Below are 26,906 nucleotides of genomic sequence, written 5' to 3' on the forward strand. Positions count from 1 at the left end.
GCACTGCATTGTGTATTATGTCGTGATGTGGTGTGTTGCACTGCATTGTGTATTATGTCGTGAGTGTGTTGCACTGCATTGTGTATTATGTCGTGATGTGTTGTGTTGCACTGCATTGTGTATTATGTCGTGATGTGTTGTGTTGCACTGCATTGTGTATTATGTCGTGATGTGGTGTGTTGCACTGCATTGTGTATTATGTCGTGATGTGGTGTGTTGCACTGCATTGTGTATTATGTCGTGATGTGGTGTGTTGCACTGCATTGTGTATTATGTCGTGATGTGGTGTGTTGCACTGCATTGTGTATTATGTCGTGATGTGGTGTGTTGCACTGCATTGTGTATTATGTCGTGATGTGGTGTGTTGCACTGCATTGTGTATTATGTCGTGATGTGTTGTGTTGCACTGCATTGTGTATTATGTCGTGATGTGTTGTGTTGCACTGCATTGTGTATTATGTCGTGATGTGGTGTGTTGCACTGCATTGTGTATTATGTCGTGATGTGGTGTGTTGCACTGCATTGTGTATTATGTCGTGATGTGTGTTGCACTGCATTGTGTATTATGTCGTGATGTGTTGTGTTGCACTGCATTGTGTATTATGTCGTGATGTGTTGTGTTGCACTGCATTGTGTATTATGTCGTGATGTGGTGTGTTGCACTGCATTGTGTATTATGTCGTGATGTGGTGTGTTGCACTGCATTGTGTATTATGTCGTGATGTGGTGTGTTGCACTGCATTGTGTATTATGTCAGGGATGCAGCTGCATTTGTATTATGTTGTACTGCTATTGTTATTATGTCGTATGTACTGTTGTGTTTGCACTGCATTCTGTGTCATGCGTGTGGTTTGACTACTGCATGTAATTATGTCGGATGTGTATGTGTTTCATCTTGACTGTAGTTGTATGTATGTATGTACTGATGTGTTGTGGGTTTGCACTGGTTGGCGTAGTAATCGATGTGGTGTAGTGCACTGCATGTGATTATAGTCGTGCATGTGGTGGTTTGCTCTGCATTGTGTATTACTCGTGTGTGTGTGTGTGTGTGTAGTGCTGTGTTTGCGTGTGTGTGTGTGTGTTGCTGCATGTGTATTATGGTGATTGTGTTGTTTGCACTGCATTGTGTATTTGTGACGTGATGTGGTGTGTCGTTGTGTATTTGTTACTTTTTCACCGCAATGGTATGATGTGGATGTGGTGTGTGCCGCATTGATGAATGTCGTGATGGGGGGCACTGATGGGAAGCGCATGGAGGAAGTGTGCATGCTGGCCATGTCAGTAAATGTCGTGTGTGTTGTCACTGCGTCTTGTGTGTATTATGTCTGTGTGTTGGTGTGCATCTTGTGTCTTGTCATCGTGATGTGTTGTGTGTTGCCTGCATGGTGTATAGTCTATGTGTTGTGTTGTCACTGTTGTGTATTTTTGTCGTGATGTGTTTGTGTTGTGCACTGATTGTGTATTTCGTCGTGATGTGTGTGTGTTCACTGCATTGTGTATTATGTCGTGATCGTGTGTGTTGCACTGATTCGCTGTATTACGTCGTGCATGTGGTGTGTTGCACTGCATTGTGTATTATGTTGTGATGTGGTGTGTTGCACTGCATTGTGTATTATGTCGTGATGTGGTGTGTTGCACTGCATTGTGTATTATGTCGTGATGTGGTGTGTTGCACTGCATTGTGTATTGTGTCATGATGTGGTGTGTTGCACCGCATTGTGTTGTGCTGTACTAGCAAGGAGGACCAGCTGTTCTATTGTATAATACTGTACTGTACTGTACTGAACTGTGTTGTGCTGTGGACAGATCTGGGTCGGGCCAGTGAGAACCTCCGACCTGGTCAGTCCAACAAGGAGGACCAGCGTCCAGGCACCGTGCCCAGGGTCAAGAAGTTTGACTTCGGAGGTGAGACTCTTCTCTCCTTGTGTGTGTGTGTATGTGTGTGTGTGCGTTTGTGCATGTGTGTGTGTGTGTGCATGCGTTCGTGCGTGTGTGCATGTGTGTGTGTGTGTGTGAGCGTACGCAAGTGAGTTGAATGGGTTGTGTTTTGTTGTTTGAGACTCCATGTGCGCGTGTGTGTGCAAATGCGTACATGCGTGCGTGCATGTGTGTGTGTGTTCGTATACAACCGCAAGTGGTATCACTGTGGACGTGGTGGCTGTGTGCCAACAGGGTTTGATGAAGACGACCCCCTGGCAGGCCTGTCACTGGACGAGGAGGACAGCATGATGGACAGGAAGGCGACAGGGAAGAAGGGGGGAACAATGCTGGAGGAGCCCAGGCCTGTCCAGTCCCCACCACAACCTGGTCTGTAGCGTGTTGTCACTTTGTGTGTCCTGTGTGTGTATCTTGTGTCTGTGTCGTCCTGTGTGTGTATCTTGTGTCTGTGTCGTCCTGTGTGTGTATCTTGTGTCTGTGTCGTCCTGTGTGTGTATCTTGTGTCTGTGTCGTCCTGTGTGTGTATCTTGTGTCTGTGTCGTTCTGTGTGTGTGACATATCTTCATAGCTTGTTTCTCACTCTGTGCATCTCTGCGCTATGTCATTCTGTGTGTACCTTATATCTGTTGTTGTCTGTGTGTGTCCTATGTCCATGGCATGTTGGCCAGTCAGTGCATTGTTGTGTGTGTGTATCAGATGTCTGTGTTGTTTTGCCTGTTTGAGGTATGTAGTGTTTTGGTCAGTTTTCCTGGTTTCCTTGTGTGTCTTGTGTGTGGGATGCATGACAGTGACCACAATGAATACTTTCGTCATCATCATCATCACCAGTGTAATCATCATCATCATGGTTTTCATCATCATCGTCACCAGTGTAAACATCATCATCATGGTTTTCATCATCATCATCACCAGTGTAATCATCATCATCATGGTTTTCATCATCATCGTCACCAGTGTAAACATCATCATCATGGTTTTCATCATCATCATCACCAGTGTAATCATCATCATCATGGTTTTCATCATCATCGTCACCAGTGTAATCATCATCATGGTTTTCATCATCATCATCACCAGTGTAAACATCATCATCATGGTTTTCATCATCATCATCACCAGTGTAATCATCATCATCATGGTTTTCATCATCATCGTCACCAGTGTAATCATCATCATCATGGTTTTCATCATCATCATCATCATCATCATCATCATCACCAGTGTAATCATCATCATCATTGTTTTCATCATCATCATCACCAGTGTAATCATCATCATCATGGTTTTCATCATCATCATCATGGTTTTCCTCATCATCATCATCACCAGTGTAATCATCATCATCATTGTTTTCATCATCATCATCACCAGTGTAATCATCATCATCATGGTTTTCATCATCATCGTCACCAGTGTAAACATCATCATCATGGTTTTCATCATCATCATCATGGTTTTCATCATCATCATCACCAGTGTAATCATCATCATCATGGTTTTCATCATCATCATCACCAGTGTAATCATCATCATCATTGTTTTCATCATCATCATCACCAGTGTAATCATCATCATCATGGTGGTGTGGTGTGGTGGTGTGTGGTGTGGTGTGGTGTGTTGTGGTGTTGTATGGTGTGGTGTGGTGTGATGTGGTGTGGTGTGGTGTTGTATGGTGTGGTGTGGTGTGATGTGGTGTGGTGTGGTGTGGTATGGTGTGGTGTGGTGTGGTATGGTGTGGTGTGGTGTGGTGTGATGTGGTGTGATGTGGTATGGTGTGGTGTGATGTGGTGTGATGTGATGTGGTATGGTATGGTGTGATGTGGTGTGGTGCAGCCTCTCCCAGGAAGCCCAACCTGTTTGACCGACCCCCGACACGCAGTGGGAGTGGAACTGCCAACACTGAACCTGCCCCAGAGACCACTCCCGCCAAACCTGGTGAGAACCATCTGTGTGTGTGTGTGGTCACTGTGCGTGTGTTGGCCCAGTGGTTATAGCACTGGACTTCTAACCCTGGAGTCCTGGGTTCTAATTCCGTCCACATCTGGTGGGTTAAGGGTGGAGATTTTTTTTCTGATCTCCCATGTCAACGTATGTTCAGACCTGCTAGTGACTAAACCCCTTGATGCATAATACACAAGCAGAATGTCTAATACACGTGCTAAAGATCCAATAATCTTGGTCAGCGTTTGGTAGGTTATGGAATCAGGAACATATCCAGCATGCACACCCTGAAAACAGAGAATGGCTACCTACATGGTGGGGTTCAAATGGCCAGACACATAAAAGCACACTCACAGACACCAGTTAACGTGCCAGTTGCAACCCACAAGATGGGGAGAGAGAAAAATAACTTCAGAAAAGAACATTTGTGTATTTCTCTGTTTCTGTGTCTGTTCATTTCTTTAATTAACTGCATCAAGAAACTGCAGAGATTTTTTTCCCTTTTTTTTTTCCTATTTATAATGTTTTCTTTGTGAACCAACAGAGGTGATGCTTACAAGTAAAGGTAGGGGCAGAGAAAAGGAATCTTAATGTAAAAAAGAAAAAAAACAAAATTCTAGATAGCTAGAGCTTTTCAGAGCCAGTGACGATTCATATCCTTATTCTTCCCCAACCCTCAGCGGAGCCAGCGCCGAAGCGCAAAGAGGAGATGATCTTCAGCGACGATGACAACTTCCTGGATGGACTGGGCATCGACGCTGACAGCAAGAGACCGGGCCCAGCATCAGCAGGGCCTGCAGCAGCCACTCCGGCGGCAGCCCCCAAGTCCCGATCCCTCCTGGGTGATGGGGAGGAGGAGGGGTCCAAACCGGCCAAGTCCATCCTGGACGGTCTGCTGGGCAGAGGGCAGAAGACGGCGTCCAGCTTGCTGGAGACCAAGGAGAAACCCCGCACCTTTGTGCTGGACAGAAAGTACACCCAGCCCAAGGAGGGTCAGTGCTTTGGGTGTTAGGAAGGGTGTGAGGGTTTGGGGTTGGAAGGTTTTTGTGTTGGGTTTGGGGTTACTCTTTGTGTGAGTGTGTGTGTGTGTGTGTGTGAGAAAGAGGAATTGAGAGAAGAAAGGGAAGGGTGAATTTGTGTATGTGTGTGTGTACATCATTGTGTGTGTGCCTGTCTATGTGTGTCTGTGTCAGTCAGTCTGTGTGTGTGTTTGTGTGTGTATCGGTGTAATATTTTGTGTGTGTGTGTGTATGTCTATGTGTGTGTTTTGTGTGTGTGTGTGTGTGTTTTGTGTGTGTGTGTGTGAGTTGTCAGTGTGTGTGTGTGTGTGTGTGTGAGTTGTCAGTGTGTGTGTGTGTGTGTGTGTGTGTGTGTGAGTTGTCAGTGTGTGTGTGTGTGTGTGTGTGTGAGTTGTCAGTGTGTGTGTGCGTGTTGCAGAGAAGAAAGAGGAGGAGGAGGACTTTCTGTTTGGAAGTTACCAGCCGTCAGCTGCTGGGTCCACTGGAGGGAGTCGGCCTGGCTCTCGCCGCTCTGTCAGGTCTGTCTGTCTGTTATCAGTCTGTGTGTGTGTGTGTGTTTGTAAGTGTGTGACCTGTGTGTGTTTGTGCACAGCACAGCCCAAACAAAACAAGAAGAACAGAACACAACATCAACTCAACACACCACACCACACCACACCACACCACACCACTATCAAAAACACAAACACACAGCAACACACCACACCACACCACACCACACCACACCACAACACCACTATCAAAAACACACACCACACCACACCACACCACACCACACCACACCACACCACACCACAACACCACCATCAAAAACACAAACACACAGCAACACACCACACCACACCACACCACACCACACCACCTCACCTTCACCTCACCTTCACCTCTCCCGTAGTCTGGGTTCAGACCGTTGGGGCACCGCTGCTGACCTGGCCACCACTCATCTCCACTCTTCACGGTTTTCTGATTTCCTCAGGGCGTCACCGAGCGTCAAGCCTGTCCACCCCCGGATGTTGTCTTCCCATCTCTTCTTCTGCCGTCCTCTCCTTCTGCCTCCTTGTACGGTGCCTTGCAGGAACGTTTTGGCAAGACCAGATGATCGGGAGATGTGTCCATACCATCTAAGTTTGCGTTTTTTCACTATGGACAGAAGGTCTTTGTAGGGTCCAATACTTTGCTGGATTCTGTTCTTCACTTCCGTGTTAGTGATGTGGTCTCTGTAGGAGATGCCAAGTAGTCTACGAAAGCATCTCATCTCGACAGCTTGGATTCTTCTCTCGATGTCTGCAGTCAGGGTCCAAGTCTCGCAGGCGTAGAGCAATATTGATATAACCAGGGAACGCATCAGTCTGATTTTTGAGCTGAGAGCGATGTTTTTGTTGTTCCAGATGGTGTTCAGCTTGTTGAGTGCCGTTGTTGTTTGGGCAATTCTCGAGAGTACTTCTGGTTTAGATCCTTCATCTGACACGATTGCTCCCAGATATTTGAAGCTGTGGACTGTTTTAAGCTTTTCGTCGTTGACTTTGATGTCAATGCTGATGCCGTTGGTGTTGTTAGTCATCAGTTTGGTTTTCTCCGCACTGATTTGCATTCCATACGATGTGGAGGCTTTGTCTAGATGTTTGACCAGGCTTGCCAGTTCTTCTTCTTTTCCAGCCAGTCCATCAATGTCGTCGGCAAAACGTAGGTTTGTGATTGTTCTGCCGCCTATGCTGACTGTTCCTACATGCTCTTCCAGTGCGTCAGTCATTATTCTTTCTAAGAAGATGTTGAAGAGTGTTGGGGAGAGTAGGCAGCCTTGTCTCACTCCGACTGTGGTTCTGAACCAGTCCCCGATGCTATTGTTGAGGTAGACGGCGCTGGTGGCTTTGTCATAGAGGTGCTGTATCAGTCTGATCAGGTTGGCATTGATGTTGTACAGATTCATGGTAGCCCACAAAGCTGCATGCCAGACCCTGTCAAATGCCTTCTTAAAATCAATGAAGACATGGTAGAGGTCTTGTTGGTGTTGATGGTACCTCTCACATAGCAACCTCAAGTTGAAGATTTGTTCAGTTGTGCTCCTTCCTGGTCTGAAACCTGCCTGTTCTTCAGCAATGATGTTTTCTGCTTGTGGTTTCAGTCTGTTAAGCAGCTAGACCAGTCTAGCATGGAGAGGGATGGGCTCCGCCATGCTTTTCTGCCCAAGACTCACCGCATGAATGACGACCACTACTCAACCCATACCGGCTCGGTCGTCGCCCGCCCGGGTCACCACACCACACCACCATCAAAAACACAAACACACAGCAACACACCACACCACACCACACCACAACACACCACACCACAACACACCACACCACACCACAACACAACACCACTATCAAAAACACAAACACACAGCAACACACCACACCACACCACACCACAACACACCACACCACAACACACCACACCACACCACAACACACCACACCACAACACAACACCACTATCAAAAACACAAACACACAGCAACACACCACACCACACCACACCACACCACAACACAACATCACTATCAAAAACACAAACACACAGCAACATACCACACCACAGCACACCACACCACAACACCACCATCAAAAACACAAAAACAGCAACATACCACACCACAACACCACAGCACACCACAGTGACGTTTCTCTGACCAGATTCCAAGACGATGACGACATCTTTGGGCTGGACAAGCCGTCAGGGGGACGGCGCGCCTCTGCCGCTCACAGCGTTCCGGACGACATGAAGTGGCTGGAGGAGCTGACTGGTGGGGGAGGGGAGAGCACCCCTTCCTCCAACCGCTCGGCACCGAACACCGCACCCCCCACCACCACCACGAAAGCAGCAACACCTGCGAGAGCCACATCACCTGTGAAAAGTGACAAACCCACAGAGAACGCCTCTGCCCCGAAAGCCGGAGTGGGTGGTGGGGGTATGTCAGCCAAAGACAGTATCCTGGACAGTCTGGTGAAGTCCAGGGACACATCGCCAGACAGCAAAAAGCCGGAACCTTCTTCCACCACCGCTGCCACAGCTGGTGCCGGTGCCTCCTCCTCCAAGCTGGACTCCAAGGACTGGCTGGGCCTGAAGGACTCCGACTCGGACGGGGAGCTGTTCATCCCGAAGCGCGTGGCATCTCGCAGCCCGGGGATCGTGGACTCCGCCCGGACACCCACCCCCACCTCCGCCTCCCGGACGAGGCCCAAGTCAGCGTCTCCCACCAAGGAGATGATGGGGGCGAACAAGAAGAGCGATGATGATGACGAGGAGGACTCGTTCATCGCCCGTGCCAAGGCTCGGCGACAGGCAGCCATGGGTCATCAGGCCAAGGAGAAGGAGGGGGGTGCTGGTGGGGGTGGGGAGCCCTCGACTGCCTTTCTGTGAGTTACCATCATCATCATCATCATCATCATCACCAACATCATCATCACCACCACCATCATCACCACCACCACCATCACCATCATCATCATCACCATCATCATCACCACCATCACCATCATCACCATCACCATCATCATCATCATCATCATCATCACCATCATCATCACCATCATCATCATCATCATCATCACCACCATCACCACCATCATCGCCACCACCATCATCATCACCATCATCACCATCATCATCACCATCATCACCACCATCACCATCATCATCACCAACATCATCATCACCACCACCATCATCACCACCACCACCATCACCATCATCATCATCACCATCATCATCACCACCATCACCATCATCACCATCACCATCATCATCATCATCATCATCATCATCATCACCACCATCATCGCCACCACCATCATCATCACCATCATCACCACCACCATCATCACCACCATCACCATCATCATCACCATCATCACCATCACCACCACCACCACCACCACCACCACCACCATCATCACCATCACCATCATCATCACCATCACCACCACCACCACCATCATCGCCACCACCATCATCATCACCATCATCATCATCACCATCACCGCCATCATCACCACCACCATCACCACCATCATCCCCATCATTGTTAGCAGTGATGCCATGTATTTCAGCACTCAGCCCGAGTCCCCTGTCTTTGAGGGCAGCCAGCCATCAGCCATGAAGGGAGGGGGGGAGGACAGCAGAGATCTCTTCGCCGTTCCCCCGGTCAGGACTGCTGGGTCAGTGTCGCTCTTGTCTGCCTCCCTGTCTGTCTCTGTCTACGTCTCTGTCTGCATCTCTGTCTCTCTCTCTCTCTGTCTACCCCTCTGTCTCCCTCTGTCTGTCTACAATACAACACAACACTACGCAATACAGTGCAATACAACACAACACTGAACACAATACAACACAACACTGTGCAGTACAGAGCAATACAACTCAACACAACACGACACAACACTACACTACACTACACTACACAACACAATACAGCACAGCACAGCACAGCACAGCACAGCACAGCACTGCACTGCACTACACTACACTACACTACACTACACTGCACAACACTACACTACACTGCACTACACTACACTACACTACACTGCACAACACTACACTACACTGCACTACACTACACTACACTACACTGCACAACACTACACTACACTGCACTACACTACACTACACTACACTGCACAACACTACACTACACTACACTACACTACACTACACTACACTGCACAACACTACACTACACTACACTGCACTACACTACACTACACTACACTACACTACACTACACTACACTACATTACACTACACTACATTACACACTACATCCCTGAAGCATGGATTGTGTTGGTGTGTGTTGCAGAGGTGGCAGGTTTGATGCCAGCCCTAAAAGAGGATCACTACACTACACTACACTACACTACACTACACTACACTACACTACACTACACTACACTACATCCCTGAAGCATGGATTGTGTTGGTGTGTGTTGCAGAGGTGGCAGGTTTGATGCCAGCCCTAAAAGAGGATCACTACACTACACTACACTACACTACACTACACTACACACTACATCCTGAAGCATGGATTGTGTTGGTGTGTGTTGCAGAGGTGGCAGGTTTGATGCCAGCCCTAAAAGAGGATCACTACACTACACTACACTACACTACACTACACTACACTACACTACACTACACTACACTACACTGCACTACACTACACTACACTACACTACACTACATCCCTGAAGCATGGATTGTGTTGGTGTGTGTTGCAGAGGTGGCAGGTTTGATGCCAGCCCTAAAAGAGGATCACTACACTACACTACACTACACTACACTACACTACACTACACTACACTACATCCCTGAAGCATGGATTGTGTTGGTGTGTGTTGCAGAGGTGGCAGGTTTGATGCCAGCCCTAAAAGAGGATCCCTGACTGGCTTGACATCCACTGCAGGTGATTGTTACAACTCTTTTTGTCTAAATGTTTGGAAAACAAAGGAGATTGTTATTCATCTCAGATGAAAAAATCTTCTTCCCTGACCTGTCTATCAAAGATGTAAAGGTTGAAAGAGTGGCTGAATTGTAACATCTAGGAACTGTTACTGATCATAAGTTGACGTTTCTGAGTTTCTGCAAACAGCAGATGTGAGACTGGCGTTTTCTGTATTTAAAAAAAATATTAGAAAAAAAATGTCATTGAGGTGAGTTCATTGATCTAAGCATTTATCACATTACCACGTTTCACACACACACACACACACACACAGGGGGGTTGTTTTGTTTTTTGTTGTTGGTTTTTTGTTGCTTTTTTTTTATTATAGAAATCAGCCCACTCTCTGCCTCATTTAAACTGAAACGCTTCACTTTATTGATTGGTTCAGGAAATCTGTATCTGCATTAATTTATGAATTTCATTTTGCTGATTTCTCTCCTTCTGTCTTCGTTCATGTCTGCTCATTTTATTTACAATCCGTTGTGGTTATAAGAACTGATGGCTGTTCAGCCCTGAAACAGCCTCTTTGTGGTTGACTGACAACATTGCACAACCAACAGGACCACCATTTTCAGAGACCCAGGTTTTGACATACAGCTGACAGACCTGAAGGAATCAGAACAGTTGTGTGTGGTGTGTGGTGCCACATGACTCTTGACACAGCTGACAGACCTGAAGGAATCAGAACAGTGGTGTGTGGTGTGTGGTGCCACATGACTCTTCACACAGCTGACAGACCTGAAGGAATCAGAACAGTTGTGTGTGATGTGTGGTGCCACATGACTCTTGACACAGCTGACAGACCTGAAGGAATCAGAACAGTGGTGTGTGGTGTGTGGTGCCACATGACTCTTCACACAGCTGACAGACCTGAAGGAATCAGAACAGTGGTGTGTGATGTGTGGTGCCACATGACTCTTGACACAGCTGACAGACCTGAAGGAATCAGAACAGTGGTGTGTGGTGTGTGGTGCCCCATGACTCTTCACACAGCTGACAGACCTGAAGGAATCAGAACAGTGGTGTGTGGTGTGTGGTGCCCCATGACTCTTCACACAGCTGACAGACCTGAAGGAATCAGAACAGTTGTGTGTGATGTGTGGTGCCACATGACTCTTGACACAGCTGACAGACCTGAAGGAATCAGAACAGTGGTGTGTGGTGTGTGGTGCCACATGACTCTTCACACAGCTGACAGACCTGAAGGAATCAGAACAGTTGTGTGTGGTGTGTGGTGCCCCATGACTCTTCACACAGCTGACAGACCTGAAGGAATCAGAACAGTTGTGTGTGGTGTGTGGTGCCACATGACTCTTCACACAGCTGACAGACCTGAAGGAATCAGAACAGTGGTGTGTGGTGTGTGGTGCCACATGACTCTTCACACAGCTGACAGACCTGAAGGAATCAGAACAGTTGTGTGTGGTGTGTGGTGCCCCATGACTCTTCACACAGCTGACAGACCTGAAGGAATCAGAACAGTGGTGTGTGGTGTGTGGTGCCACATGACTCTTCACACAGCTGACAGACCTGAAGGAATCAGAACAGTGGTGTGTGGTGCCACATGACTCTTCACACAGCTGACAGACCTGAAGGAATCAGAACAGTTGTGTGTGGTGTGTGGTGCCCCATGACTCTTCACACAGCTGACAGACCTGAAGGAATCAGAACAGTGGTGTGTGATGTGTGGTGCCACATGACTCTTCACACAGCTGACAGACCTGAAGGAATCAGAACAGTGGTGTGTGATGTGTGGTGCCACATGACTCTTCACACAGCTGACAGACCTGAAGGAATCAGAACAGTGGTGTGTGGTGCCCAATGAATCTTCACACAGCTGACAGACCTGAAGGAATCAGAACAGTTGTGTGTGATGTGTGGTGCCACATGACTCTTCACACAGCTGACAGACCTGAAGGAATCAGAACAGTGGTGTGTGGTGCTACATGACTCTTCACACAGCTGACAGACCTGAAGGAATCAGAACAGTGGTGTGTGGTGTGTGGTGCCACATGACTCTTCACACAGCTGACAGACCTGAAGGAATCAGAACAGTTGTGTGTGGTGTGTGGTGCCACATGACTCTTCACACAGCTGACAGACCTGAAGGAATCAGAACAGTGGTGTGTGGTGTGTGGTGCCACATGACTCTTCACACAGCTGACAGACCTGAAGGAATCAGAACAGTTGTGTGTGGTGTGTGGTGCCACATGACTCTTCACACAGCTGACAGACCTGAAGGAATCAGAACAGTTGTGTGTGGTGTGTGGTGCCCCATGACTCTTCACACAGCTGACAGACCTGAAGGAATCAGAACAGTGGTGTGTGGTGTGTGGTGCCACATGACTCTTCACACAGCTGACAGACCTGAAGGAATCAGAACAGTGGTGTGTGGTGCCCCATGACTCTTCACACAGCTGACAGACCTGAAGGAATCAGAACAGTGGTGTGTGGTGTGTGGTGCCCCATGACTCTTCACACAGCTGACAGACCTGAAGGAATCAGAACAGTGGTGTGTGGTGCCCCATGACTCTTCACACAGCTGACAGACCTGAAGGAATCAGAACAGTGGTGTGTGGTGTGTGGTGCCCCATGACTCTTCACACAGCTGACAGACCTGAAGGAATCAGAACAGTTGTGTGTGGTGCCACATGACTCTTCACACAGCTGACAGACCTGAAGGAATCAGAACAGTGGTGTGTGGTGCCACATGACTCTTCACACAGCTGACAGACCTGAAGGAATCAGAACAGTGGTGTGTGGTGCCCCATGACTCTTCACACAGCTGACAGACCTGAAGGAATCAGAACAGTGGTGTGTGGTGCCACATGACTCTTGACACAGCTGACAGACCTGAAGGAATCAGAACAGTGGTGTGTGGTGCCCCATGACTCTTGACACAGCTGACAGACCTGAAGGAATCAGAACAGTGGTGTGTGGTGCCCCATGACTCTTCACACAGCTGACAGACCTGAAGGAATCAGAACAGTGGTGTGTGGTGTGTGGTGCCACATGACTCTTCACACAGCTGACAGACCTGAAGGAATCAGAACAGTTGTGTGTGGTGTGTGGTGCCCCATGACTCTTCACACAGCTGACAGACCTGAAGGAATCAGAACAGTGGTGTGTGGTGTGTGGTGCCACATGACTCTTGACACAGCTGACAGACCTGAAGGAATCAGAACAGTGGTGTGTGGTGCCCCATGACTCTTCACACAGCTGACAGACCTGAAGGAATCAGAACAGTGGTGTGTGGTGCCCCATGACTCTTCACACAGCTGACAGACCTGAAGGAATCAGAACAGTGGTGTGTGGTGCCCCATGACTCTTCACACAGCTGAGGGAGGAGAAGAAGACGAAGAAGGGCTTAGAGCAACTTGATGTTGATGTTGATTTGATGTGTTGACAGAAGTGGACCCCATGAAGCTGGTTCCGCCACAGGCTGCGTCAGTGACGTCAGGTATCGGGGGAGACGTCATGCAGTCCTCTCACTTCACACACAGGAAGGAGGTAAACCACCATTGAACCGTAGACCTGGTCATCAGCCCCATCCCTGTGTAATGTGCAATGTGTGGCGTGCATTCAAGCAAGCACACACTCGTTGGTATGCTCTAAGTGTGGGTGGGTGGGTGGGGGTGCATGGTGAGTGAGCATGTGCATGTACAACTACTTATACTTGTATGCATATGTGTCTGAAATCCTCTTGTATTTATGTTTGTGTATGATTTCTGATTCATGTTTGTTCCTTTTATGTGCTATCCCCCCACCCGCCCCCCACCCACACCCACACCCCCCAGTCCTCCAGTATTCCTCATAATCCAGGTACACTTGGTAATGAAAACATATTCTATATTCTATTTAAATACACCGGCTAAATGTTACAATCAGACAAAGCTCCCCCCAATATTCCTAATGATCCAGGTACACTTGGTAGTAAAGACATACTCTATATTCTGTTCTAAATACACTTGAAAGATGTCACAGTCAGACAGAACTCTCCCAATATTCCTAATGAGCCAGGTACACTTTGTACGAAAGACACATTCTGTATTCTGTTCTAAATACGCAGGCAAAATGGTACACACAATAAGACAAAACTCTCCTTCATATCATCAGTCAGAACACTACAATCAATCAGACAAAACTCTCCATATGATCAGTCAGAACACTACAAACAATCAGACAAAACTCTCCGTATGATCAGTCAGAACACTACAAACAATCAGACAAAACTCTCCATATCATCAGTCAGAACACTACAATCAATCAGACAAAACTCTCCTTCATATCATCAGTCAGAACACTACAATCAATCAGACAAAACTCTCCATATCATCAGTCAGAACACTACAAACAATCAGACAAAACTCTCCATATGATCAGTCAGAACACTACAAACAATCAGACAAAACTCTCCATATCATCAGTCAGAACACTACAAACAATCAGACAAAACTCTCCATATCATCAGTCAGAACACTACAATCAATCAGACAAAACTCTCCATATCATCAGTCAGAACACTACAAACAATCAGACAAAACTCTCCTTCATATCATCAGTCAGAACACTACAATCAATCAGACAAAACTCTCCATATCATCAGTCAGAACACTACAAACAATCAGACAAAACTCTCCATATCATCAGTCAGAACACTACAATCAATCAGACAAAACTCTCCTTCATATCATCAGTCAGAACACTACAATCAATCAGACAAAACTCTCCATATCATCAGTCAGAACACTACAAACAATCAGATAAAACTCTTCATATGATCAGTCAGAACACTACAAACAATCAGACAAAACTCTCCATATGATCAGTCAGAACACTACAAACAATCAGACAGAACTCTCCTTCATATCATCAGTCAGAACACTACAAACAATCAGACAAAACTCTCCATATCATCAGTCAGAACACTACAAACAATCAGACAAAACTCTCCATATCATCAGTCAGAACACTACAATCAATCAGACAAAACTCTCCATATGATCAGTCAGAACACTACAAACAATCAGACAAAACTCTCCATATCATCAGTCAGAACACTACAATCAATCAGACAAAACTCTCCTTCATATCATCAGTCAGAACACTACAATCAATCAGACAAAACTCTCCATATCATCAGTCAGAACACTACAATCAATCAGACAAAACTCTCCATATCATCAGTCAGAACACTACAAACAATCAGACAAAACTCTCCATATCATCAGTCAGAACACTACAAACAATCAGACAAAACTCTCCATATCATCAGTCAGAACACTACAATCAATCAGACAAAACTCTCCATATCATCAGTCAGAACACTACAATCAATCAGACAAAACTCTCCATATCATCAGTCAGAACACTACAAACAATCAGACAAAACTCTCCATATCATCAGTCAGAACACTACAATCAATCAGACAAAACTCTCCATATCATCAGTCAGAACACTACAATCAATCAGACAAAACTCTCCTTCATATCATCAGTCAGAACACTACAAACAATCAGACAAAACTCTCCATATCATCAGTCAGAACACTACAATCAATCAGACAAAACTCTCCATATCATCAGTCAGAACACTACAATCAATCAGACAAAACTCTCCATATCATCAGTCAGAACACTACAATCAATCAGACAAAACTCTCCATATCATCAGTCAGAACACTACAATCAATCAGACAAAACTCTCCATATCATCAGTCAGAACACTACAAACAATCAGACAAAACTCTCCATATCATCAGTCAGAACACTACAATCAATCAGACAAAACTCTCCTTCATATCATCAGTCAGAACACTACAATCAATCAGACAAAACTCTCCATATCATCAGTCAGAACACTACAATCAATCAGACAAAACTCTCCATATCATCAGTCAGAACACTACAATCAATCAGACAAAACTCTCCATATCATCAGTCAGAACACTACAATCAATCAGACAAAACTCTCCTTCATATCATCAGTCAGAACACTACAATCAATCAGACAGAACTCTCCATATCATCAGTCAGAACACTACAATCAATCAGACAAAACTCTCCATATCATCAGTCAGAACACTACAAACAATCAGACAAAACTCTCCTTCATATCATCAGTCAGAACACTACAAACAATCAGACAAAACTCTCCATATGATCAGTCAGAACACTACAATCAATCAGACAAAACTCTCCATATCATCAGTCAGAACACTACAAACAATCAGACAAAACTCTCCATATCATCAGTCAGAACACTACAAACAGTCAGACAAAACTCTCCATATCATCAGTCAGAACACTACAATCAATCAGACAAAACTCTCCATATCATCAGTCAGAACACTACAATCAATCAGACAAAACTCTCCATATCATCAGTCAGAACACTACAATCAATCAGACAAAACTCTCCATATCATCAGTCAGAACACTACAAACAATCAGACAAAACTCTCCATATCATCAGTCAGAACACTACAATCAATCAGACAAAACTCTCCATATCATCAGTCAGAACACTACAATCAATCAGACAAAACTCTCCATATCATCAGTCAGAACACTACAAACAATCAGACAAAACTCTCCATATCATCAGTCAGAACACTACAATCAATCAGACAAAACTCTCCTTCATATCATCAGTCAGAACACTACAATCAATCAGACAAAACTCTCCATATCATCAGTCAGAACACTACAAACAATCAGACAAAACTCTCCATATGATCAGTCAGAACACTACAATCAATCAGACAAAACTCTCCATATCATCAGTCAGAACACTACAAACAATCAGACAAAACTCTCCATATCATCAGTCAGAACACTACAATCAATCAGACAAAACTCTCCTTCATATCATCAGTCAGAACACTACAATCAATCAGACAAAACTCTCCATATCATCAGTCAGAACACTACAATCAATCAGACAAAACTCTCCATATCATCAGTCAGAACACTACAATCAATCAGACAAAACTCTCCATATCATCAGTCAGAACACTACAATCAATCAGACAAAACTCTCCATATCATCAGTCAGAACACTACAAACAATCAGACAAAACTCTCCATATCATCAGTCAGAACACTACAATCAATCAGACAAAACTCTCCTTCATATCATCAGTCAGAACACTACAATCAATCAGACAAAACTCTCCTTCATATCATCAGTCAGAACACTACAATCAATCAGACAAAACTCTCCATATCATCAGTCAGAACACTACAAACAATCAGACAAAACTCTCCATATCATCAGTCAGAACACTACAATCAATCAGACAAAACTCTCCATATCATCAGTCAGAACACTACAATCAATCAGACAAAACTCTCCATATCATCAGTCAGAACACTACAATCAATCAGACAAAACTCTCCATATCATCAGTCAGAACACTACAAACAGTCAGACAAAACTCTCCATATCATCAGTCAGAACACTACAATCAATCAGACAAAACTCTCCATATCATCAGTCAGAACACTACAATCAATCAGACAAAACTCTCCATATCATCAGTCAGAACACTACAAACAATCAGACAAAACTCTCCATATCATCAGTCAGAACACTACAAACAATCAGACAAAACTCTCCATATCATCAGTCAGAACACTACAATCAATCAGACAAAACTCTCCATATGATCAGTCAGAACACTACAAACAATCAGACAAAACTCTCCATATCATCAGTCAGAACACTACAAACAATCAGACAAAACTCTCCTTCATATCATCAGTCAGAACACTACAATCAATCAGACAAAACTCTCCATATCATCAGTCAGAACACTACAAACAATCAGACAGAACTCTCCATATCATCAGTCAGAACACTACAATCAATCAGACAAAACTCTCCATATGATCAGTCAGAACACTACAAACAATCAGACAAAACTCTCCATATGATCAGTCAGAACACTACAAACAATCAGACAAAACTCTCCATATCATCAGTCAGAACACTACAATCAATCAGACAAAACTCTCCATATCATCAGTCAGAACACTACAATCAATCAGACAAAACTCTCCATATCATCAGTCAGAACACTACAAACAATCAGACAAAACTCTCCATATCATCAGTCAGAACACTACAATCAATCAGACAAAACTCTCCATATCATCAGTCAGAACACTACAATCAATCAGACAAAACTCTCCATATCATCAGTCAGAACACTACAAACAATCAGACAAAACTCTCCATATCATCAGTCAGAACACTACAATCAATCAGACAAAACTCTCCATATCATCAGTCAGAACACTACAATCAATCAGACAAAACTCTCCATATCATCAGTCAGAACACTACAAACATCATCAGTCAGAACACTACAAACAATCAGACAAAACTCTCCATATCATCAGTCAGAACACTACAAACAATCAGACACAATGCTGATACACTGAAGAAGAGTCAACAAAATGATGGCGTTTTTATTTTATTCCAGGACAGTCACATGGTTGGCCGCTACGACCGCTTCTCTGCCGTAGGAGACCCCAACACGCAGACCCCAGAGCAGCAGCTTCAACAGCTGCAGCAGCAACAGCAACTGCAGCAACAGCTGGAACTGCAGCAAAGGCTGCAGCAAGAGCAGCAACTGCAGCAGCAGAGACTGCAGCAAGAGCAGCAACTACAGCAGCAGAGACTGCAGCAACAACAACAGCAGCAGGTGTCGGCAATGTCCAGTGTTCCAGCAGGACCTGGCTTAGGGTCTGGCATTGGGCTCATGTCGCAGGTGGGAAGCTGTTCTGGTTCTGGTTCTCCTTATGCCAGTACCATTTGTTTTTTGTTCTGTTTATTTGCTTAGCCATCTGTTTAGTCAGATGTGTATTGCTGTATTTATTTGTCTCTTTGTTCATTTAGCTGTTTGTCTGTTCATTTCTGTATATACATGCTTGTTGCTATATTTATTTGTCTCTTTATTCATTTAGCTGTTTGTCTGTTCATTTCTGTATATACATGCTTGTTGCTGTATTTATTTGTCTCTTTGTTCGTTTAGCTGTTTGTTCATTTCTGTATGTACATGCTTGTTGCTATATTTATTTGTCTCTTTATTCATTTAGCTGTTTGTTCATTTCTGTATATACATGCTTGTTGCTATATTTATTTGTCTCTTTATTCATTTAGCTGTTTGTTCATTTCTGTATATACATGCTTGTTGCTATATTTATTTGTCTCTTTATTCATTTAGCTGTTTGTTCATTTCTGTATATACATGCTTGTTGCTATCTTTATTTGTCTCTTTGTTCATTTAGCTGTTTGTTCATTTCTGTATATACATGCTTGTTGCTATATTTATTTGTCTCTTTATTCATTTAGCTGTTTGTTCATTTCTGTATATACATCTTGTTGCTATATTTATTTGTCTCTTTATTCATTGAGCTGTTTGTTCATTTCTGTATATACATGCTTGTTGCTATATTTATTTGTCTCTTTATTCATTTAGCTGTTTGTTCATTTCTGTATATACATGCTTGTTGCTGTATTTATTTGTCTCTTTGTTCGTTTAGCTGTTTGTCTGTTCATTTCTGTATATACATGCTTGTTGCTGTATTTATTTGTCTCTTTGTTCGTTTAGCTGTTTGTCTGTTCATTTCTGTATGTACATGCTTGTTGCTATATTTATTTGTCTCTTTATTCATTTAGCTGTTTGTCTGTTCATTTCTGTATATACATGCTTGTTGCTGTATTTATTTGTCTCTTTGTTCGTTTAGCTGTTTGTCTGTTCATTTCTGTATATACATGCTTGTTGCTGTATTTATCTATGTGTTTCTTCATTTAGCTCTTTGTTGTTGTTTTTTAATGTATTTATTTATTCACATGTTTATTGCTCTGATTATTTATGGGTTTATTCATATGGCTACTTCTTTATTTATCTGTTGATTTATTTCATCATTTATTTGTATGTATGTTTTATTCATCTGCAATGTCAGTCACACTTTCAGACACTGTCACCATGATTGTGTGGTGTGGGCGGGGGGAGGGGGGGTGATGGGGGAGGGGTGGCTACACACTGACCACAGGGACAGATGAAGTGTGACACTGATGTGTGTGTGGTGTGGGCAGGGTGTGGGTGTGGGGGGAGGGGGGGTGATGGGGGAGGGGTGGCTACACACTGACCACAGGGACAGATGAAGTGTGACATTGATGTGTGTGTGGTGTGGGCAGGGTGTGGGTGTGGGGAGAGAGGGGGTGATGGGGGGGGGGGGGGGGTGGCTACACACTGACCACAGGGACAGATGAAGTGTGACACTGATGTGTGTGTGGTGTGGGCAGGGTGTGGGTGTGGGGAGAGAGGGGGTGATGGGGGGCGGTGGCTACACACTGACCACAGGGACAGATGAAGTGTGACACTGATGTGTGTGTGGTGTGGGCAGGGTGTGGGTGTGGGGAGAGAGGGGGTGATGGGGGGGGTGGCTACACACTGACCACAGGGACAGATGAAGTGTGACACTGATGTGTGTGTGGTGTGGGCAGGGTGTGGGTGTGGGGAGAGAGGGGGTGATGGGGGGCGGTGGCTACACACTGACCACAGGGACGGTGCAGCACGGCCCTTTACCCACCTCTCTGCAGGACGCTATCGCACAGGTCTGTGTGTGTGTGTGTGTATCTGTCTGTCTGTGTGAGTGTGCGTGAATGTGTGTGTGTGTGTGAGTATCTATGTCTGTGTCTGTGTCTCTTTGTGTGTGTGTGTTTGTGTGTGTGTGTGAGACAAAGAGAGAGAGACTCAGTCAAAAAGAGATTTTAAACTGTATGCATGTGTGTGTGTGTGTGTTTGAATGTTTGAGTGGGAAAGAGAATTGTGTGTGTGTGCGAGAGAGAATGTCTGTGTGTGTCATGTGTGTGTGTGCGCACATATTTGATTTGTGTCTGTATGTGTACATATGCTTGTGTGTGAATGGTGTTCCCTGAATAAAAACTCTTACCATTTTGATCCAGAGTATTAAATGAAATGTTAAAAAAAAAGAAAAGCAATGTGATGACGTTGGGTCATTTTGCCTGATTTTCCTCTTTGTTTGATTTTTCAGTTGCGGAGGTTGGAGATTGAGAAGCAGTACTCGGACTCTCTGCTAGAGAGCACCAGAAAGAGATATGAGGAGGAAATCCTGGCCATTGAACGATCCTACAGGTCAGTCAGTACTGTGTGTGTGTGTGTGTGTGTGTGTGTGTGTGTGTGTGTGTGTGAGCGGTGTATGTGTGTTTAGCCATTGAGCAGTCTCACAGGTGAGTCCTGGCCATACAACATTTTGACGCCAGCTGACAATGAAGAGGTGTTGTTCCCTCAGGGCTTGAGAGTTTTCAGTTGGATTTGGTGCTTGTTTTGTTGCCTTCTGAGTTGAGAAACAAAGGTCAAGGGTGCTGCATTGATAAACAGTAGCAAGGTCATGTACTAAGGGAGACTGCTGTGGATATTTTTTCTATTTCTCCACTTGGGTGGAGGAGTACTTTGCACGGGTCAGGAATCCGATTCCTGTCGGAGTCTGCACCGGTGGGTCATGGTTAGTCTGTTGGACTAAACATGATTTTAGGGGGAAAATTTCCTGTTGATTGTAACACTTTTTTTGTGTGGTCTGTTTAAGACTTGAGCCAGTATTTGAGAAGTTAGAAAAATAAGGATTGTCGCTGTATTTGATTATCAGGCAAATTTTGTTGTTGTTGCTTTTGTCTTTTTCCAGAGATCAAAGATTGATTGAAGATTATCCTGTGTGTGTGTGTGTGTCTGTGCATGTGTGTGTGTGTGTCTGTGTGTTTGCAAACTACAACAGAAACAGAATGCAGATTCTGGAAGAATCCAATCAGAAATCTGAAGCTAGGTGAGTATTTTTTGTGTGTTTCATCTGTGCTGTTCGAAATTATTCCTACCTAAAACAAAAAAAACAAAACAAAACAAAATTCTTAAAACAAGACTTGGATGTCTAGTACTGGTGGGATATGCATGTGGTGCAGTATTGGGTTTTTTCTAAACTTATATTGTGTGGGAAAAAACGTTACATTTATCAAATAAGTTTTGGCGGGTTTTTTTTCTTTTTCTTTCTTTTTTTCTTGTTAATCAAGCAAACTTTTGACTTTGTTATTCATCATCGCCTGCGTGTTACCTGTGTATGCGTACCTATGTGTTCACCCGTGTGTTTTACCTGTGTATGCGTACCTATGTGTTCACCCGTGTGTTTTACCTGTGTATGCTTACCTGTGTGTTCACCCGTGTGTTTTACCTGTGTATGCTTACCTGTGTGTTCACCGGTGTGTTTTACCTGTGTATGCTTACCTGTGTGTTCACCCGTGTGTTTTACCTGTGTATGCTTACCTGTGTGTTCACCGGTGTGTTTTACCTGTGTATGCTTACCTGTGTGTTGACCTGTGTGTTTTACCTGTGTATGCTTACCTGTGTGTTCACCTGTGTGTTTTACCTGTGTATGCTTACCTGTGTGTTCACTGTGTGTTTTACCTGTGTATGCTTACCTGTGTGTTCACTGGTGTGTTTTACCTGTGTATGCTTACCTGTGTGTTCACCCGTGTGTTTTACCTGTGTATGCTGACCTGTGTGTTCACCGGTGTGTTTTACCTGTGTATGCTTACCTGTGTGTTCACCCGTGTGTTTTACCTGTGTATGCTTACCTGTGTGTTCACCCGTGTGTTTTACCTGTGTATGCTTACCTGTGTGTTCACCTGTATGTTTTACCTGTGTATGTTGACCTGTGTGTTGACCTGTGTGTGTGTGTTGGCCTGGCCCCCCTGCAGGTTGCGGGGGGAGGCAGAGCGGCTGATGGAAGAGCACCTGGCCAGGGTGAAGCGCCTGGAGCAGGAGAAGGCAGACCTGGCTGCGGAGAACTTCAGGAGAATGGAGGAGCAGGAGAGGACCTTCGCCGTGGACCTGGAGAGGGTGAAGGAGAAACACAGGTAGGGACCACAGGTGTTGGTCAGCCTTGTGTGTGTGTGTGTGTGTGTGTACATGTGCATGTGTGTGTGTTGTGTGTGCTTTTGGGGGGGTGTTGGTGTGTATGTGTGTGTGTGTACATGTGCATGCCATGCATGTGTTTGTGTGTGTGTGTGTGTGTGTACATGTGCATGTGTGTGTGTGTTGTGTGTGCTTTTGGGGGGGTGTTGGTGTGTATGTGTGTGTGTGTGTGTGTACATGTGCATGCATGTGTGTGTGTGTGTGTATGCATGTGTGTGTGTGTGTTTATATATATGTATGTATATATATATGTGTGTGTATGTGTGTGTATTTATGTGTGTGTTATGTATGTGTATATGTATACTTTGATATGTATCTATTGATGTGTGTGTGTGTAATGTATACCTGTGTGTGTGTGATGTATACCTGTGTGTGTGTGTGAGTCAGACAGGCCATGCAGGAGGTGAAGAAGGAACATGAGGACGGCCAACAACAGCTGCTATGTGTGTGTGTAATGTATACCTGTGTGTGTGTGTAATGTATACCTGTGTGTGTGTGTGATGTATACATGTGTGTGTGTGTGTGTGTGAGTCAGACAGGCCATGCAGGAGGTGAAGAAGGAACATGAGGACGCCCAGCAACAGATGCTATGTGTGTGTGTAATGTATACCTGTGTGTGTGTGTGTGTGTAATGTATACCTGTGTGTGTGTGTAATGTATACCTGTGTGTGTGTGTGAGTCAGACAGGCCATGCAGGAGGTGAAGAAGGAACATGAGGACGCCCAACAACAGCTGCTATGTGTGTGTGTAATGTATACCTGTGTGTGTGTGTAATGTATACCTGTGTGTGTGTAATGTATACCTGTGTGTGTGTGATGTATACCTGTGTGTGTGTGTGAGTCAGACAGGCCATGCAGGAGGTGAAGAAGGAACATGAGGACGCCCAGCAACAGCTGCTATGTGTGTGTGTAATGTATACCTGTGTGTGTGTGTAATGTATACCTGTGTGTGTGTGTAATGTATACCTGTGTGTGTGTGTAATGTATACCTGTGTGTGTGTGTGAGTCAGACAGGCCATGCAGGAGGTGAAGAAGGAACATGAGGACGCCCAGCAACAGCTGCTATGTGTGTGTGTAATGTATACCTGTGTGTGTGTAATGTATACCTGTGTGTGTGTGTGTAATGTATACCTGTGTGTGTGTGTGTGTGTAATGTATACCTGTGTGTGTGTGTAATGTATACCTGTGTGTGTGTGATGTATACCTGTGTGTGTGTGTGATGTATACCTGTGTGTGTGTAATGTATACCTGTGTGTGTGTGTGATGTATACCTGTGTGTGTGTGAGTCAGACAGGCCATGCAGGAGGTGAAGAAGGAACATGAGGACGCCCAGCAACAGCTGCTATGTGTGTGTGTAATGTATACCTGTGTGTGTGTAATGTATACCTGTGTGTGTGTGTGTAATGTATACCTGTGTGTGTGTGTGTGTAATGTATACCTGTGTGTGTGTGTGTAATGTATACCTGTGTGTGTGTGTAATGTATACCTGTGTGTGTGTGTGTGTGAGTCAGACAGGCCATGCAGGAGGTGAAGAAGGAACATGAGGACGCCCAACAACAGCTGCTGGAAGCCAAGAACAAAGAGATCCTCAAAGTGGCCTCCTCCCATGACACCTCCAGGTACATCATCGCCTCCCTCACCTCACCTGTCGGACCTGGCTTCGTTGTTATCATCACCATCATCATCGTCGTCATCATCATCGCCATCATCATCATCACCATCATCATCGTCGTCATCATCATCATCACCATCATCATCATCACCATCATCATCGTCGTCATCATCATCATCACCATCATCATCATCACCATCATCATCGCCATCATCATCATCACCATCATCATCGCCATCATCATCATCATCAACATCATCATCATCGTCATCATCGTCAGCATCATCATCATCATCATCATCACCATCATCATCATCGCCATCATCATCATCGCCATCATCATCATCACCATCATCATCGCCATCACCATCATCATCGTCGTCATCATCATCATCACCATCATCATCATCACCATCATCATCGCCATCATCATCATCACCATCATCATCGCCATCATCATCATCATCAACATCATCATCATCGTCATCATCGTCAGCATCATCATCATCATCATCATCGCCATCATCATCATCGCCATCATCATCGCCATCATCATCATCATCATCATCATCGCCATCATCATCATCACCATCATCATCGCCATCATCATCATCATCAACATCATCATCATCGTCATCATCGTCAGCATCATCATCATCATCATCATCATCGCCATCATCATCATCACCATCATCATCGCCATCACCATCATCATCGTCGTCATCATCATCATCACCATCATCATCATCACCATCATCATCGCCATCATCATCATCACCATCATCATCGCCATCATCATCATCATCAACATCATCATCATCATCGTCATCATCGTCAGCATCATCATCATCATCATCACCATCATCATCATCATGATCATCAGCGCCATCATCATCATCGCCATCACCATCATCATCGTCGTCATCATCATCATCACCATCATCATCATCACCATCATCATCGCCATCATCATCATCACCATCATCATCGCCATCATCATCATCATCAACATCATCATCATCGTCATCATCGTCAGCATCATCATCATCATCATCATCACCATCATCATCATCATCATTGCCATCATCATCATCAGCATCATCAGCATCATCACCATCATCATCATCATCACCATCATCATCGCCATCATCATCATCATCAACATCATCATCATCATCAGCATCGTCATCAACACCATCACCGCCATCTTCATCATCACCATCATCATCATCACCATCATCATCGCCATCATCATCATCATCAACATCATCATCATCATCGTCGTCGTCATCATCATCAGCATCATCGTCATCAACACCATCACCGCCATCTTCATCATTGCCATTATCATCATCGCCATCATCATCATCACCATCATTATCATCATCAACATCATCATCACCATCATCACCATCATCGTCATCGTCATCATCACCATCATCATCATCGTCATCAACATCATCATCACCATCATCACCATCATCGTCGTCATCATCATCATCATCATCAGCATCATCATCATCATCGCCATCATCATCGTCATCATCATCATCATCATTTATTATTATCATTATCATCATCATCATCATTATTACCATCACTTTTGTTATCATTATCATTGGTAGTAATGATGCTGTTGTTGCTGTTGTTTTTATCATTACCATCATCATATTTTTTTGACATTCTTGTTGTTGTGAACATTATTGTTATTACCAATACTTGTGGTGTCTGTCTTCTGTGGAGTCAACACAACACAGCACAACACAACACAACGCAACACAGCGCAACACAACACAACACAACACAGCGCAACACAACACAACACAACACAACACAGCGCAACACAACACAACACAACACAACACAACACAACACAACACAACACAGCGCAACACAACACAACACAACACAACACAACACAAC

At 44.7% G+C, this 26,906-nt stretch overlaps 1 protein-coding gene across 1 annotated transcript in view; it reads left to right on the forward strand.

Annotated features, from left to right (window-relative positions):
* The window catches only part of LOC143293069 (uncharacterized), a 68,913-nt gene that overhangs the window by 18,021 nt on the left and 23,986 nt on the right, over nucleotides 1-26,906 (forward strand). The window contains exons 8-22 of the mRNA XM_076603950.1: nucleotides 1,807-1,905; nucleotides 2,173-2,307; nucleotides 3,772-3,873; nucleotides 4,560-4,871; nucleotides 5,317-5,416; nucleotides 7,574-8,296; nucleotides 8,990-9,097; nucleotides 10,274-10,335; nucleotides 13,784-13,884; nucleotides 18,864-19,151; nucleotides 20,894-21,004; nucleotides 21,445-21,545; nucleotides 22,183-22,230; nucleotides 23,156-23,314; nucleotides 24,883-24,990. Coding sequence (XP_076460065.1) covers nucleotides 1,807-1,905; nucleotides 2,173-2,307; nucleotides 3,772-3,873; nucleotides 4,560-4,871; nucleotides 5,317-5,416; nucleotides 7,574-8,296; nucleotides 8,990-9,097; nucleotides 10,274-10,335; nucleotides 13,784-13,884; nucleotides 18,864-19,151; nucleotides 20,894-21,004; nucleotides 21,445-21,545; nucleotides 22,183-22,230; nucleotides 23,156-23,314; nucleotides 24,883-24,990 — 2,557 coding nt within the window. The remainder of the gene's footprint in view (nucleotides 1-1,806; nucleotides 1,906-2,172; nucleotides 2,308-3,771; nucleotides 3,874-4,559; nucleotides 4,872-5,316; nucleotides 5,417-7,573; nucleotides 8,297-8,989; nucleotides 9,098-10,273; nucleotides 10,336-13,783; nucleotides 13,885-18,863; nucleotides 19,152-20,893; nucleotides 21,005-21,444; nucleotides 21,546-22,182; nucleotides 22,231-23,155; nucleotides 23,315-24,882; nucleotides 24,991-26,906) is intronic.

The sequence above is a fragment of the Babylonia areolata genome, chromosome 18 (assembly GCF_041734735.1).
Source record: "Babylonia areolata isolate BAREFJ2019XMU chromosome 18, ASM4173473v1, whole genome shotgun sequence".
Taxonomy (NCBI): domain Eukaryota; kingdom Metazoa; phylum Mollusca; class Gastropoda; order Neogastropoda; family Buccinidae; genus Babylonia; species Babylonia areolata.